The sequence below is a fragment of the Neovison vison genome, chromosome 9 (assembly GCF_020171115.1).
Source record: "Neovison vison isolate M4711 chromosome 9, ASM_NN_V1, whole genome shotgun sequence".
Lineage (NCBI taxonomy): Eukaryota > Metazoa > Chordata > Mammalia > Carnivora > Mustelidae > Neogale > Neogale vison.
The window spans coordinates 50,912,983-50,929,030 of NC_058099.1; the positions used below are offsets into that span (position 1 = coordinate 50,912,983).

At 35.7% G+C, this 16,048-nt stretch overlaps 1 protein-coding gene across 3 annotated transcripts in view; it reads right to left on the reverse strand.

Moving 5' to 3' along the window:
* The window catches only part of SH3GL2 (SH3 domain containing GRB2 like 2, endophilin A1), a 212,444-nt gene that overhangs the window by 69,082 nt on the left and 127,314 nt on the right, over positions 1 to 16,048 (reverse strand). The window contains exon 1 of one of the 3 annotated variants that reach the window (XM_044265611.1): positions 8,457 to 8,502. The exons of the other annotated variants lie outside the window; for them this stretch is intronic. Within the exon in view, the coding sequence (XP_044121546.1) occupies positions 8,457 to 8,459 (3 nt within the window). The 5' untranslated portion in view covers positions 8,460 to 8,502. Of the gene's footprint in view, positions 1 to 8,456; positions 8,503 to 16,048 lie in introns of those variants that run through there. 3 annotated transcript variants of the gene reach the window in all.

Here is a 16,048-nt window from a genome sequence, read left to right on the forward strand (position 1 = left end):
CTATCTCCGTGCTAAGAGATCATCTGGGACCACAGAGGTAAGATGACTGGGCATTACTTTTGACATCACTATCCTATTTCATGGTCTTTATTTTCCCAAAACTACAAATGTGTACTGAGGAACAAGGGTATAAGTGAGTACATGTGAAAATACACTTTTTTCCTTACACCAGCTAAAAAAGGAGTAGGAAATTTAAGAGAACCTTTCCCAAGAATGTAAAAAACAGACTTCAGACGGGTTAAGTAAAATTTGGTATCCTCATTTAAGGAATGCACAGCTACTCAAAATAAAGGAAAAGATACTCATTACATGTTGTAAAGTGAAAATATGTCAGGCTTAAAACGTAGGATCCTGTTAAAATATATACATATAGAAAACCTAAAAGAGAAGACTAAATCCTCAAAATATCAAAACTATTTCTGGTGAGGGAATTATAAATTATTTTTTCCTTCTGTTTGTTTATGCTTTTCTTAATGAATGTAAATTACTTTGTAATCCTAAAAGAACCCTGAAATAATCAAGTTCCATGGAAGCCACTGGATGAGGCCATTTCATTGTGAATTTCTCAAGTCAGAAAAGGAGTCAGGTGGGTCTGCATTTAGGGGACAAAATTGAGGCAAGTCAATCCAAGCCACCAAACTCGGGGGCTGAACAGAGATGCAGAACCCAAGCAAATGAGCAAGAAAGAAAGTGCTAGAAGCCTCATAAAGAAGTGACCGCTGCAGCCTAACACACAGACCTTATTTGGTTACCAGTCTGATCCTCCAATAAAACTTTTCACCTCTGATTTGCCTTGGTTATTCGATGACTAACACGTTGCCATTCAATCTCATCAAAATGTTTCTTCTTGAAGACAACGTAAAAACTACTGTAGCAAACATTAACTGTATACATTGAACACATTTTGGTAGCTTTTCCATGAAGGGGTCATGGTACAAATGGACATAATGGCTCAGACATTTAGAACTACCAGTTTGCATTGCTACACATATTTAATTCCTCAGGCTATGGGGCTTTTTAAAAAGTAAAACTTAGAAAACTGGATATTAAATCCTTTATCTCACATTTTCTTATATTTTAGGTGAAAAACACCTATAGACATCAAAAAAATGCTAAGAAGTAAATTTCATGTTTGACTTGTCTTCTCTCCACTCCACAGAGTCAGAAGATCATGCAATTAATTCATTTTCAGGTGAATCTCTGTTGTGTCATGTATCAAAGAAAAAGTTAATTTTCTTGGTGAGAAAAGATGACACCAAAGTTATCACTTTAAAACCAAGCAGAATAAATTAAAACATCTTTCATTCTATGGATAAATTCCAAATTCATATCTACCTTGTCAATGATGATTTTGTTTATTTGGCTCAACTGTAACTTTGCAAATAGGATATTCAACATATCAAAAAATATATGGGAGTTTCTGTAACTAAGTAATAGAAACAAAAAAATTCTACTTATCAAAAAGACATGTAATATATAGCTTATTAGCACATGTGGAATAAGAAATAAAGTGCAGAAAAGATTCTTTACATAGTACCATATTTAAATATTGATAAGTACAAGAGCATTCAGACTTTCCAGTGCATGGGGGAAGACATGTGTCTGATTCCAAAAGCTTAACTTTACATTCCAGGTAAGATCCGTTCTCTCTTCATATTTATAATTTGCCTAAATTTGGCAGATCATGAAAACTTTAATTGAAATAATCTTGGAAACAGTTCCTGCTGTCTAGAAATAGTTAACTCACATTTACAATGCTACAACTTCAGAGTTTGGAATCTATTTGGTTAGCTGAGCCACTCTGCAAAGTAAGTAACATGCAGCATATTTAACACGAAGACAGGACAAAGTAACATTTGCTATGACTATGAGAAGATACTTGATTTTCCATTAGTTTTCCCAACAGCCCTGAAGAATAGGTAGATTGTATCATCCAGATTTTACTCAGGAAGTTTAAAAGCAACCTATTCAAAAACTTATAACTACTCTGACTAAACCAGGATACACAGTTATCTTCAGGCTATACTGAAGATTCTTTGAGAAAAAAATTTGTCCAACTCATCTTTTTGACTCCTCAGGATATAAATTCCTGATAATAAGTAGACCCTCAAAGTTGGTGGAGGAAAAGATGGAAGAACAAATAGAGTGTCAGAGGCAAGACAAGATGGGGCACCTGTGGGGCTCAGCTGGTTAAGCCTCTGCCTTTGGCTCAGGTCATGATCTCAGGGTCCTGGGATCAAGCCCTACATTGTACCAAGCTCCCTGCTCAGTGGGAAGCCTACTTCTCTCTCTCTCCCTCTGCCCTCCCTACCCTTCCCCTCATGCTTGCTCTTTCTATCAACAAATAATCTCTTAAAAAAAAAAAAAAAGCAAGATAAGACATACTGCCCTCATATCACAGGCTCACTCCCCCACCAATATTTTTCAAAGCAGGTCCCACCTATACTAGAATTTCCAGAAACTAACTTCGAATACAGCTGCAGCCCACCAACCCCCAAACCCCCACCAAATGACTAAATTAGAACATTTGGAAATGGGGTCTTAGGAATCTGCATTTTTAACATTCTCCCCAAGTGTAAGAAATGTTGCCACATTGTATGTCCCCCTAGACCCCAACCTCAGCAGCATTAATATATAGTTCTTCCTCTTACTCACATTGTTGGCAATATAATAAGATGCTTGAAAAAATCAGGAGTAGCTCTCACACCCTGTGAGGGAGGCACCAAGTGACCTAGTGCTACAGAATCATGATATCTGAATTTTACCAACACTTTCTTCTGCAACGAGTTTTCTGTTTCTCCATATGTTAAGTGCTTAAGTATTACCATTGTCATCTAGAGTTTTGAAGAGTGGAACAGTAAAGCAGCAGTAGGGATTTGCAGTGCCCCTGGCTTACAAGATCTGAATTCACATAAAAATTCTCTGGGTACAACCTGACTTTTATGAGACCTGAGCCCAAATAACCTGCAGAAGCAAGAGGAGTAATGAACTTATTGGCAGGGTTTACCTCCTGTGGGTACCATCACATATCAAAACTCATTAATTATGTAGAACCCAGAGAATTCAAACAGAACTTCAAAATTTAAAAGGTCAGAGGCATAACATACTTCAGGGAAAAAATAATGGTGATAGATCAGCTGTTGATACATCTTTTCCTACTGCTAATAATGATAACACCAAACACATTTACAGTCCTTTATAGTGTATAGACAATACTTCACATATCTTAATTAATTTGATCTTCCCTAAAACCCTGGGCCAGGCCCAGCATACTTCCATTTATAGGCACTTTTATCTCTGTGCTGCCTCATTTGAATTCCCTTCCCCCACGAAATTTCTGGAAGGCAGAGATAGCATATTCTCTTCTGCATCCTTAGCATCTGGCATGGTATCTGACTCAATAAAGAAGGCACTCACAGACACAAGTATCTTTTTTTTTTTTTTTTTTTAACAAATACCACATTCTAGAAATGAGACAACTGAGGTTGACAGAGATCAAAAGATATTTATCCTGGAAAGATGACTGAGGAAGGAAGCACCAAGAAGTCCTCAAACATGAGTGGGATTATTGTGTGGAAAAGGCATTAGACTAATTTCACATGACATCAGCAGATAAATTTAGATGGGGGTTAGCAGGAGACAGATTCCAGCTCATACTAAAAGTTTCTAACCATGAAAAACATCTAAAATAGAAAATGTATTCCTCAAAAAGGAGAGCTGCCCAAAATGTGAAAGTATAGAAAAGACTGCACAAAAAGTGTTTTAAGCATCAGTTAGAGGACCGGCCACAGAAACCTATTAAGTTCCATCCAACTGGAAGACTCCCTGACTCTATCTTGAGACAGCATACATAGCTGGGTATGGACAGAAAGAGGATGAGACCTTCAGCATTCTATCATTACTCCCATTGGATGCCTACTCACCTCATATGTTCTGATAACTCAAAAATCATCCCATCAGACTAATTCCATACCAAGGAAGGGTAAGAAAGGGCTGATTTATCCTCCTGTCTGAAATCAACCAACCAAACAACCAACCATATAATATGTATGTGTTCATGTGTCTGTATGTGTGCATCTGCATGTGAGGAACAAAAGTTTTCAAGACTGGGCATCAGGAAATGAAAGACAGTCATCCCTCACTGGTAGGAAACAAGTGATAAGGGCATTATGGCTGTCCTCAACTTCTGCCTTGAGAGATTTTTCTAGACCACAATGCAAAGAAGGACCACACAGGGGAAGCTTCAGAGATTAGTGTCTAAGGATAGATCAAGATAGCTAGAATTTGTAAGACAAAGTACCAAAGTGGAAAGAACTGCATAGGTGCACAGGGAAAACACCTCACAGGTCTACAGAGAGACCTCTTGGCTAGTCAGCAGAATACTGATCAACACACACATGTGAGGATATTAACCAACAGTATGAAAAGATTATCTTTTCTAAGATATCTACCTATCTAATGAGATTAGAAGAAATAGCACCCAACATTCACACAAAGCCAAAAAGCCAGGAATATTGCCTCCTATTCTCACCAGACACACTGAAAAAACATAAGTGACCCACTGTGTAGTATTCAGAAAGGTGAGTGAGTCATCTGAGTAGTGTGAAGTAAAATGCTTTAGTTATAAACAAACATTGCACTGCTCCTCCCCAGCAAGTCTTAAAGGCAATACGCAAAAGGATAAAACCATTTCCATATAATTAAGCTACATCTCAGAACCAAGTTGAAGAATTCTTACAGAATAAAAATATTCAGCATTCAATATGGTAAAATTCACTATGTCACACAAACAAAGATTATCAAGCATGCAAAGAAACAAAATAAAAAAATATTATCCATAATAAGAAAAACCAACCAATTAAATCCAAACTGACAGAGATGATAAAATTAGTTGACAAAGACATTAAAGAAATTATAACTATATTCCATATGTTCAAAAGTTAAATAAAGACATATATATGCAGATCAGATTCCTAGTGATGAAAACTATAATGTCTGAGATGAAAAATTAACAATAGGGGATAATGCAGGGGGAAATTTTTGTGGAATTGAAAGCATAGCAAATGAAAGTACCCAAAAAATGAAACACAGGGGGGAAAAAAATGAGTCTTAAAAAAAAACACAAAGCAAAAGGAGTATCAATGAACTGTGTGACAACTTCAAGTGAGTATAAGTTCACAATGTTGCAAAGTGATTTTAGTTCATGAAGGAGAGGAAAGTTTGGTGGTGGCAGAGATAAGATCTGAAGAACAGCTAAAATTTTTCTAAACTTTAGGAAAGCTATAAACCCATGAATCCAAGAAGTTCAGTGAACCTTAAATATAAGAACATAAAGAAACATGGGCCAAAGTAAATCATAATCAAATTGCTCAAAATGAGCAGTCAAGAAATCTTAAAAGGGGAAAAAAAAGTCATGTGACATACAGAATATTGAAGGGATAAAATTTCTGAATGAGAACATAAACAATAGAAACAAAAGAATGTGGAGCAGCATCTTTAAAGTATTAAAAGAAAAAACACTGTCAACCCAAAAATACCCAGTGAAAACAACTTTCAAAGCAAAGACAACATAAAGATGTTTTCAGACATATGAAAACTGAAATAATTTATTACCACAAGAACCACACTAGAAGAACTGTTAAAGGAGATTCAGGGAAAAACAAACTGATACCAGAAGCAAATTTGAATCTACACAAAAAATGAAGACCACAAAAAAATGCTACATGGTTAAATATATGATTTTTGTCCTTATTAAAATGTATTTAAAAGATAGGGGAGGTGAACCATGAGAGACTATGGACTCTGAAAAACAATCTGAGGCGTTTGAAGTGGCGGGGGGGGTGGGAGGTTGGGGTACCAGGTGATGGGTATTATAGAGGGCACAGCTTGCATGGAGCACTGGGTGTGGTGAAAAAATAATGAATACTGTTTTTCTGAAAATAAATAAATTGGAAAAAAAAAGGTACTATAAAAAAAGTGTTTAAAAGATAATTGTTTAAACAAAAATAATAACTATGTGCTATGGGGATTATAATACAACTAAAAGTAAAATATATGATAATAATAATAATATAAAGTCCAAGATGGGAAGAAAGGAAGTATACTGCATAATATTCCTGTATACTATACATATATATAGATATAAAGTACTAAATATCACTTGAAGGTAGACCATAAGTTAAAGATAGATATGGTATACCACCTGAAGCAACCAGTAAAATAAAATAAACACAAATGGCCAATAAAACAAGGGAGATAAATTCAAATCATAAAAATAATCCAAAATAGGTAGGAAAAAAAAGAGAAGAAAGGACAGATGGAATGAACAGAAAGTAACAAGATGATGTATTTAAACCTAAAGATATCAACAAACACATTAAATGTAAATGGTTTAAATACCTTTAATTAAAAGGCAGAGATGGTCAGATGGGATAAAAGAATAAAGCACAATAATCTTTGCTTATGAGAAACACACTTTAAACATAAGGACACTAATAAGTTAAAAATGAAAGGACAAAAAAAGATACACATGGTAACTTAAGTCAAGAAGACACACCATGGTAACACCAAATAGTATCTGTGATATTAGAGAACATAGATTTCAGAGCAAAGTATATTACCAGGGACAAAGAAGGTTATTTCATAATAATAAAGGAATCAATTAATCAAGAGGATATAATATTCCTAAATATTTTTGCCCAATATTAGATCTTCAGATGAATGAAGGAAAAATACATATAAAAACATTAAAAACTGGTAAATCCAAAATTAAAGTTGGAGATTACAATACCCCTTTCTCAGTAATTAGAATAGGTACAGAGAACATCACTAGGTGTATAGTAGATTTTAACTACCCTATAACCAACCTGGCCTGGTTAACCTTTATAGACTCCACCCAACGACAACAAAATACACATTCTTCTCAAGTATATATGTAATACTTAGCCAGACAAACAATACTGTAGGCCATAAAACAACTCTCAGTACACTTAAAATGACTGAAGTCATACAAAGTATATATTCCAGTCAAATTGGAATTAAATTAGAAATCAATAACAGAAAGATCTCTGGAAAATCCCCAAATATGTATAAATAAATATTTCACTTCCAAATAATAATTGGTTAATAAAGAAATCCCAGAGAAATTAGAAAATATTTTGAACTGAATGACAATATGACATATCAAAATTTGTAGGACGGCACTGAAGTGGTATTTAAGAAAAAATTTAAATTTATAGTATTTTTTAATAGATTTTACCTATTTATTTGACAGAGAGAGAGGCAGTAAGAGAGGGAACACAAGCAGGGGGAGTGGGAGAGAGAGAGAAGTAGGCTTCCCACTGAGCAGAGAGCCCAATGTGGGGCTCGATCCCAGGACCCTGGGATCATGACCTGAGCTGAAGGCAGAGGCTTAATGACTGAGCCAGTCAGGTGCCCTGAAAAATTTATAGTATTAAACAATTGCATTAAAAAAGAAAAAATTTCTCCATAATAATTTTGGACTCCATCTTGAGAAACTACAAATAGTGCAAATTAAACCCCGAATAAGCAAAAGGAAGAAAATAGTAAAGTTCCAAGCAAAAATCAACAAGATAAAGGACAGAAAAACAATAGTGAAAAGTCAATAAAACCAAAATCTGACTCTTTGAAAAGATCAACAAAACTGATAAACTCTAGGCAGGCTTATCAGGAAAAAAAGAAAGATGACACAGATCACTAATATTAGGAATGAGAGGCAACATGACTACAGATTCTACAAATTTTAAGGGAATAATAAGTGAAGTTTATCCCAAGCACAAAGGGTTAGATCAACATTCCAAAAAGCAATCACTATATTAAGAAACTAAAAATGGGAAACCATATGGTCATCTCATTCATTGCCAAATAATCATTTGACAAAATCCAGTATCTACTTCTCATAAAAACTCTGAAGAAAATATGACTATAAAGAATGCCTTCAAAATGAAAAAGGGCATCTACAGGTAATATTGTACTAATGGTGAAAAACTGAATGCTTTCCCATCTACACCCCCCTACACACACACACACACACACACACACACAATGATCAGAAGCAAAGACAGAATGTTCACAAGGATGTTGATGCTTACCATTTCTACTCAACACTGTACTAGAGGTTACTAGCTGATGAGATATTTATTATCAGACAATAAATCCAGAAAAGGAAATTTAAAAAATCCAAATTATGAAGAAAGAATATAGATGACATGATTGTATAGAAAATCCTATGTTATTTATAAAAACAAAACAAACAAACTGGCACTAATAAGTGAGTTTAGCAATTTAAAAGGTCAATATACAAAAATCAGTGTTTTTATAAACTAGAAATGAACAATCAGAAGCTGAAATAAAAATACCATTTAAAATGGCATCAAAGGTGTGGTATATATACACAATGAAATATTTCTCAGCCATCAGAAAGGATGAATACTTACCATTTATATCAATATGCATGGAACTGAAGGGATGTGCTGAATGAAATAAATCAGAGAAAGATAGTTATCATATGGTTTCACTCATATGTGGACTGTAAGAAACAGCACAGAGGATCATAGGGGAAGGGAGGGAAAACGGAATGGGAAGTCATCAGAAAGGGAGACAAACCATGAGACTCTTAACTATAGGAAATAAACTGAGGGTTGCTGGAGGAGAGGTGGGTAGGGGATGAGGTAACTAGTGATGGGTATTAAGGAGGGCACGTGATGTGATTAGCACTGGGTGTTATACACAATGATATATTACTGAACACTATTTCTTAAACTAATTATATATTCTACATTAGCTAATTGCATTTAAATTAAAAAAATAAAATAAAATAAAATGGCATCAAAGGGGCATCTGTGTGGCTCAGTCAGTTAAGTGTCTGCTTTTGGTTCAGGTCATGATACCAGGATCCTGGATTAAGCCCCATGTCAGACTACCTGCTCAGTGCTCCACCTCTCACTCTCTCTCTCTTCCTCAAATAAATAAATGAAATCTTTAAAAATAAAACAAAATAGCATCAAAAATGTAAACTATTTGGAGACAAATCTGACAAAAAGATGTACAAGACCTGCACACTGAAAACTATAAGATTGCTAAGAAAAAACTTTAAAGATCTAAATAAATATATTCTTTTATGAGTCAGAGAACTCCGTGTTGTTAGGATCTCTCTTTCCACAAGTTGATATATAGATTCAATGCAATTCCAATCAAATCTTAGCAGTCTTTTTATGTATGTGTAGAAACTGGCAGATTCTAAAATCCACGCAGAAACATGAAGCACATAATCAGAATGACATAGATAAAGAACAAAGTTGGAAAGCTAACATTATCTGATTTCAAGATTTACTATAAAGCTACAATAATCACAACAGTTTGGTATTTGCATCAAGATAGACAAAGAGATCAGTATAACAGAATAAGAGTCCTGAAATAAATCCAGATATATAGAAAACTTTTTTTTACAGAGGTGAAGAGACAATTCAGTGATGAAAGAACAGTTTACAACCAATAATGCAAGAACAATTGAATATCCATATACAAAAAACACATTAAAAACTTCATTCTGTGCATTCTACTGTACACAAAAATTAACCTGATCACAGAGCTAACTCTATCACCTAAAACTCTGAAAGCACATAGGACAAAATCTTTGTAACCTTGGCAAAGATTATATGGCAAAGATTTTTTAGATATGACCATATGATTCCATTTATGTAAAACTCTGGAAAATGCAAACTAATTTATGGTAAGAGAAAGAATATTAGTGGTAGCCTAGGGAGGCAGAGTCAGGAGTGGGAGGGAGAGATTACCAAGGGGCTTAAGAAAGCTTTTGGGGGTATAATGGATATGTACACTTTCTAGATTTTAATGGTGGTCAATGGATATATATAAGTAGAAACTTATCAAACTGTACACTTTAAATAGGTACAGCTACTTTATATCATCAATACCTCAATAAAGCTGTTAAAAATAAGACATTCCTTTGAAGACAAGGTAGCAAGGTGAATGGGCCAAATTCACAACTTGTTACTTCAAATAAAGAAACACTAGCAGTTAGGAGCAGCAGCTAATGTTTACTGAGCAGTTACTGTGCATCAGGCATTCTCTGAAGCACTTTACATAAATTAACGCAGTTATTACTTAGGGTTACCCTGTTGTTCTACAAAGTAAGTATAATTAATACACTTCTCAAATGATGACTGGCTTATTCCACTTAGTATAATGTCCTCAAGGCTCATCCATGCTATAGCATGTGTCACTACTACCTTCCTTTTTAAGACTGAAAAATATTCTATGTTTATCACATTTTCTCTATTCATCTGTGTATAGATGTTTGGGTGGTTCCCACAGTTTTGGCTATTGTGATTATACTGCCGTGAACGTGGGTCTACAAGTACCTGTTCAAGTTCTTGCTTTCAGTTCTTTTAGGTATATACCCAGAAATGGAAATGCTAGATCACATGGTAATTCATGCTTAATATTTTGGTAAATAGCCTTACCCTCTCATTTCTGTATTGCAGTCCACAGACTGAACTGCCTAGAAGGTAAATCTGACCCATGTCTCTCCCAGGCCTAAAATTTCTGAACAGTTCCTTCACTGACTTGAGGTTAAATTCAGATTCCTCAACACAGCACATCCTTCCCGGACAACTCCACTCCCCCCGAAAATGCCCCCCTCTCTATTCTTAATGATTTACATTTCTATCTCCCTCATTAGGCTGCAAACCACTTAATAACAAGATTCACAGTTTTAGTCCTCTTCGCATCCCCAATACAGCACCATAGTGTACAGAATGTAGTAGACACTTGATACATATTTGTTAAATGAATAAATGTCAGCTTAGCTGTCCAAATAAAAATATTGCTATACTGTTAATTAAGCAAAGTAACAGTGGAGATAGAATATAGGTGAAACATGTGTGCATTACACACACAGGTTAAATGCATATGCACATACATATACGTAATGACAAAACTTTTTTTCACATGTAGTATGTGGTCATTCATATGTTAATCTCCTTTTTCAGTCTTAAACTCCTTAGGATGCACTCCCACATGCAGCTTGCCCTCCCCTCCCCCTCCAAGCAGAGGGAAGGAAAAGAGGCCAATGATACAAAGCCCACTTGCATGGCAAATATGGTACTAGAAAAAGGGTACTATCTGGGGCACCTCTCTCTGCTGAGTACAGGTACACAGATCAGGGTACACAGATCACAGGGTACACAGATCAGGCCTCCGATTTTACGAACAAATCACACATGAAATGTGCTCTTGTATCTGGGACTAGGAATCTAGTATGACTTCTTGGTTAAATTTTTAATAAGCTTCTGTTTTACACTCATACACAGATCAAAAATGGCTTCCTTGTCTAGTACGATATTAGATATCACCATGCAGCTATACCTGAAGAAGGATATAGATAATGGCTGTTCTGAAAACAGCAATTCACACTAAAATTAACAACTGTTCTAACTGTGCATGTTAGATGATAGCTGATTTTTTAACTGTCAAATTTCTGGTAAAGAAAAATGTCAGATTTTCCAAAATGTTTCTAGTTTTCCAGTCTGCACTGCTGCAGGAAAAAAAAAGGGAAGGGAAAAAAAAAAAAAAAACGATTATAGACCATATCACTGGGCTTTCTGTTCATGAGCTGGTACTCAAAGAGGTGATGGCTTTTGTCCATGCCAGATAAGGTAAAGGAGTGACCTCTTTTGCAAGTAAGATGCAAATACACAAAACAAGTTTCTTCGTGGGCCCTCAATGAGTAAGCTCTGGAAAACATTTCAACTTGCCCGATTCAGATCACCACTGATCAGCAGAACCTCTGGGCTAAACACTTTGCCTACACTAGAAATAAATAAGATGTTTTGTTAGGTGTAAGAATCATGGCAGCAGGAAACTGATAAACAGAAATACAACAAGGCTACAGAATCAATTTCTGAACATGAAGAACATTTACAGCCTTAGTACTCAGAATTAAAGATAATACAGTGGTGCTGGAATCTTCTCACATAAAAATTTAGAAGCCTGAAATTCAGGGTTTTTTTGTCCACTAAAATCTAAGATTTATGGTAGTAAAGAACCTCAAATGCACTTCAAAATTTCCTTAAGCCTGAATCTTGTAATCAGGTTGGATTTGCATAGCCTAATTTCTTAAATGGGGCCATGCAAACAGCCTTTTAAATAATACCTCTAAACTGATCTCAGAAGTGGACCTCTTTGACACAGCAGGTTTGTAGCACAATAAAGGGCATTTTTTATCTGAGCTACATGAGGATAAGAAAAGCAGTCTTTGAAAGCCAATGGGAACACCACCAGACTGTGTGCTCATTTAATCTAGGAGTATCATGTAACATAATCATATATATTATTACCTATAGACTTGATTAATTTCTAAGAAAGCCAAGATCTGAGGGTCCCATCCACAAATTTTACATGTTTAAAAGCCCAGGTTAGAGTATTAGCCCAGTTAGAATATTAGAATATCTCAAACAGGAAATGTTATCTTCTAGCGTTCTTAAAAAAAAAAAAAAATTACTCAAGGTAGAGCTTTTCCAGGAAGAAACATCTGACATAAAAGAGGGCCAAGAAGAGTCAAACTCAAAACATATGAAATGTGACAATCTGTTAAACTGAAGCAAAATTCAGCACCACTGACTATAAAAGCCAAACTCAACTACACGTGAAATTGTAGAAAAATGAGAAAAAAACAGTCAAAAGAAGAAAGGAGTAGACATTTGATAAGAATGTCAAGAAGCGGCACCTCAAGGGAGGAGAGCAAAGATGACTGCAGGGGAAGAAAAGACCAGTCCTGAATCGAGGTACACAGCATTCCCTGCCCATCTTAGATGTCCTCAAGGCAGCACAGAATCATAGGGAATTCCTAATGGACATGCCCAGAGATGCTGAATTCTCTGTGTATACTCTAATATAATGGGAACATCATATATGATATCTACAAGCTTCCAAGAGGACAGCCATGAAAATACACCTCTCCAGGTCTCACCTTGCATCTGGGGGGGAATGCGTGTGATGAGGGTATGTGAGATAGTATATCCCTCTAAAGTTGCTTAATTATTTATGTTGAATGGACAACATTGTGCCTTCAGCAGTAAATGGAACAGACCACTGTATGGGCTGTCCTTTCTATCTTAGAGGCAGGGACTTACAGGTAAACACTAACAGCTGTAAAATAAATGTCTGGTGCCAGTACAAGTCTCTTCTCTTTTGCTGAAACATATGTATAGATGTCTCCAGAAAGTGAAGAACTGCCCACATAGTTCGTGACTGAAATGAAACATTTAAATTTAATTTGAGCTTCCGTTCCTAAATATACCAAGGTCACTAATGAGAGTGCTCAGCACAAACTCAGCAAAACGCAGAAGGTGCAAGTGATTGCAGAGAATGCTATAAGGTGCAGCCAGCTTGCTGATGCTTCGTCTGCAACTGTCCTCTGATGACACAGCTTTCAAATACACGAAGGACAAGAAACAGCTCCAAAGAAAGAGTTGAGATCTGAGATTGAATGCCCCTAGAGGGTACCTACTAAGATTACCAGCACGTTCTTCGTAGCCCCAAAAGGCAGGCTCAAAACCAAGAGATGAGATCCAGATCTGTTTCAACTCAGCTTCACGGTCCTGGATGCTGTGACAGACTAGCTGAGAACAGCAGTACTATTTAATTTAATTCTCACAACAGTCTAATGAAATTACAATAAGGAAATTGAGGAGCAGAGAGTTAAGGGTCTTGCCCAAGGTCATAGAACACATATGTTGCAGTCAGGATTCAGAGATCTACCAGATTCAAAAGCCCAAGTTTATTCTCTCACTCGAGGCTGCTCTGACAGATTTCTGGTCTTCTGGAGGACCAAGCAGCAGTTAGCTGACCACTGGTTAGCAGTGTAGGGACTTTGTATGTAAGTGGTGAGACGCAGACATTGCCTAAAGATTCCTTTTTACCCTGAGATACTGCAATTCTCTTAACAAAGCACACTGCTTTCATGTCCTTTCAGCACTTACCATTTTGTTGAGGCAAAACCCTTCAGCAGCTTTCTTTAGCCTTCTCTAGCTCTTAATTAAGGCCCTCTAATATGGGAAGCAGGATCCTATTTTTTTTCTTGTCGTTACTCATCTTAATGGTGTGAGATTAGTATTAGATAGCAGGAAGAGAGAGACTAATGAGTAAGATCCAAGGAACATGAGCTGTCCATCTATGAGATGTCTGAAGCTGGGAGGAAAATAAAAAGATGAAAATCTTCTTTTGTAAACAGAACTTTCCATTACCCATGAAACAAACCAGAATGAAGATATAAACAGCATGTCCTATGTAATATAACACAGGAGAGATTAAATGCACTGCAATCATTTTATGACAGAGATAAATGACCATGAAAGTTTACCAGGCTAAGGAAAGATAAAAGGAAAATAAAGTGAACTAAGCATTTCTTTAGGAATAGCAGTTGTTCCTGCTGAATTTGGCAGAACTGAGAGGCTCGTGAAACTTGGAGGACAGGAAAGTTCCTGAAAAGGTGCTAGAATCATACGCAATGTGGAGGAAGATTTTAAATTAAAAGAGCATAAAAATAAAAAGAGCATAAAAATATATCCAGGCCTAGGATGCCCTACTAAAAACTTCAACACGCATTCTCACGGAATGAAGATAACTGATCTAATGGTGTAAAAAGAGGTATGATCCTGCAGAAAGGCCACAGGTCTGGGGATCTAGAGACCTGGGGTCCAGGTCCTCCAGAGCATCACTGAGCAAGTCGTTTGGCTACTCTAGAATAAAAGGGGGTATAGTCTCAAATAATACAATTCTAAGTATTACTTAAAATCTGTCATCTATTATTTTGTTCAGTCTTCAGCTCTAGGTCTCAAAAAACTCATTAGTTACTCTTAGTAAAACAACTGGATGAAATAGTCACATTATTCTAAATAACCACCCTCATTTAAAAAGACAATTTATGCTATTAAAATATGACCTTTATCAATTTCACAATCAGCTGGTCTTGAAAGCATTTTAAAAATTTTCATGAAGAGGTTCACATAGTCTAATTGTTAAAAAATATTTTTATTGCTCTTTTCTCCTGAGCCACAAAATCCTTAAAATATCGCACTACCATATTTTAATTTGGTGACAGACTGGAAGTTTTGGAGGCATTCAGGCTATCTCTATATTTCAACTGTGTTGAGTCTTCTTTCAAGAGTAGGAGGCTCCTGCTAATGTCTGAGGTATATACACCTTGCAGAATTTATCAGAGACTGCTAGGTTGTCATCTGTCATAGTCCTAAGCAATTTCTACGGGCAGGATAAAGCCACTGGCTTCATTCAGGTCAGAGCAAGATCCAGGATTAACAAAAGGATAATCAAGTGACATAACCAGCTGACTGCAAGGCATTAACAGATTCAGAGCATTTGGGACACTGCAAGGGGCAAGTGTCTAAATTTAGTTTAATAGGAATTTCTGCTGCACATTCCTTGTTTTTTAAATTTATTTTTTCTTAATATTTCTAAATTCATAGAATGTGCCATATACAAATATGTATGTATGTATGTATATGTGCATATATATTTATATTTATGTCACTATTGTTTACCAGAAGATTCATTTTCCTATGTTTTAAACATGATTATGGATATTAAAGAATTAACTTTTTAGTTGGATAATGTTATTTTAATGTGTTTTTCTTAATGGTTTTTTACACACACACAGATTTTTTGGGGTAAGAGGGTATGATAGCAAAATTATCTTCAAAATAAGTAAGATTAGTCATGAGTTAATAATGCTTGAAATCAGAGGATGGGCAAAGAGGATTCAATGGGGTTTTTTTTCTTTACTTTTCTATCTCTTTTAAGTTTTTCCACGACTCTGCTTACAGTGTTTTCTTTTTTTTTATTGCCATGTACCATGATTTCTTTTTATATAGGTACATATGTTGATTCTTCTATACATTCTGGGTTTGGAGTCATAATTAGAAGAGCTTTCATCAAAGTCAGACTATTTTTTAAATCCTTCCATGACTTCCTCTAGTGTTTTTATGAT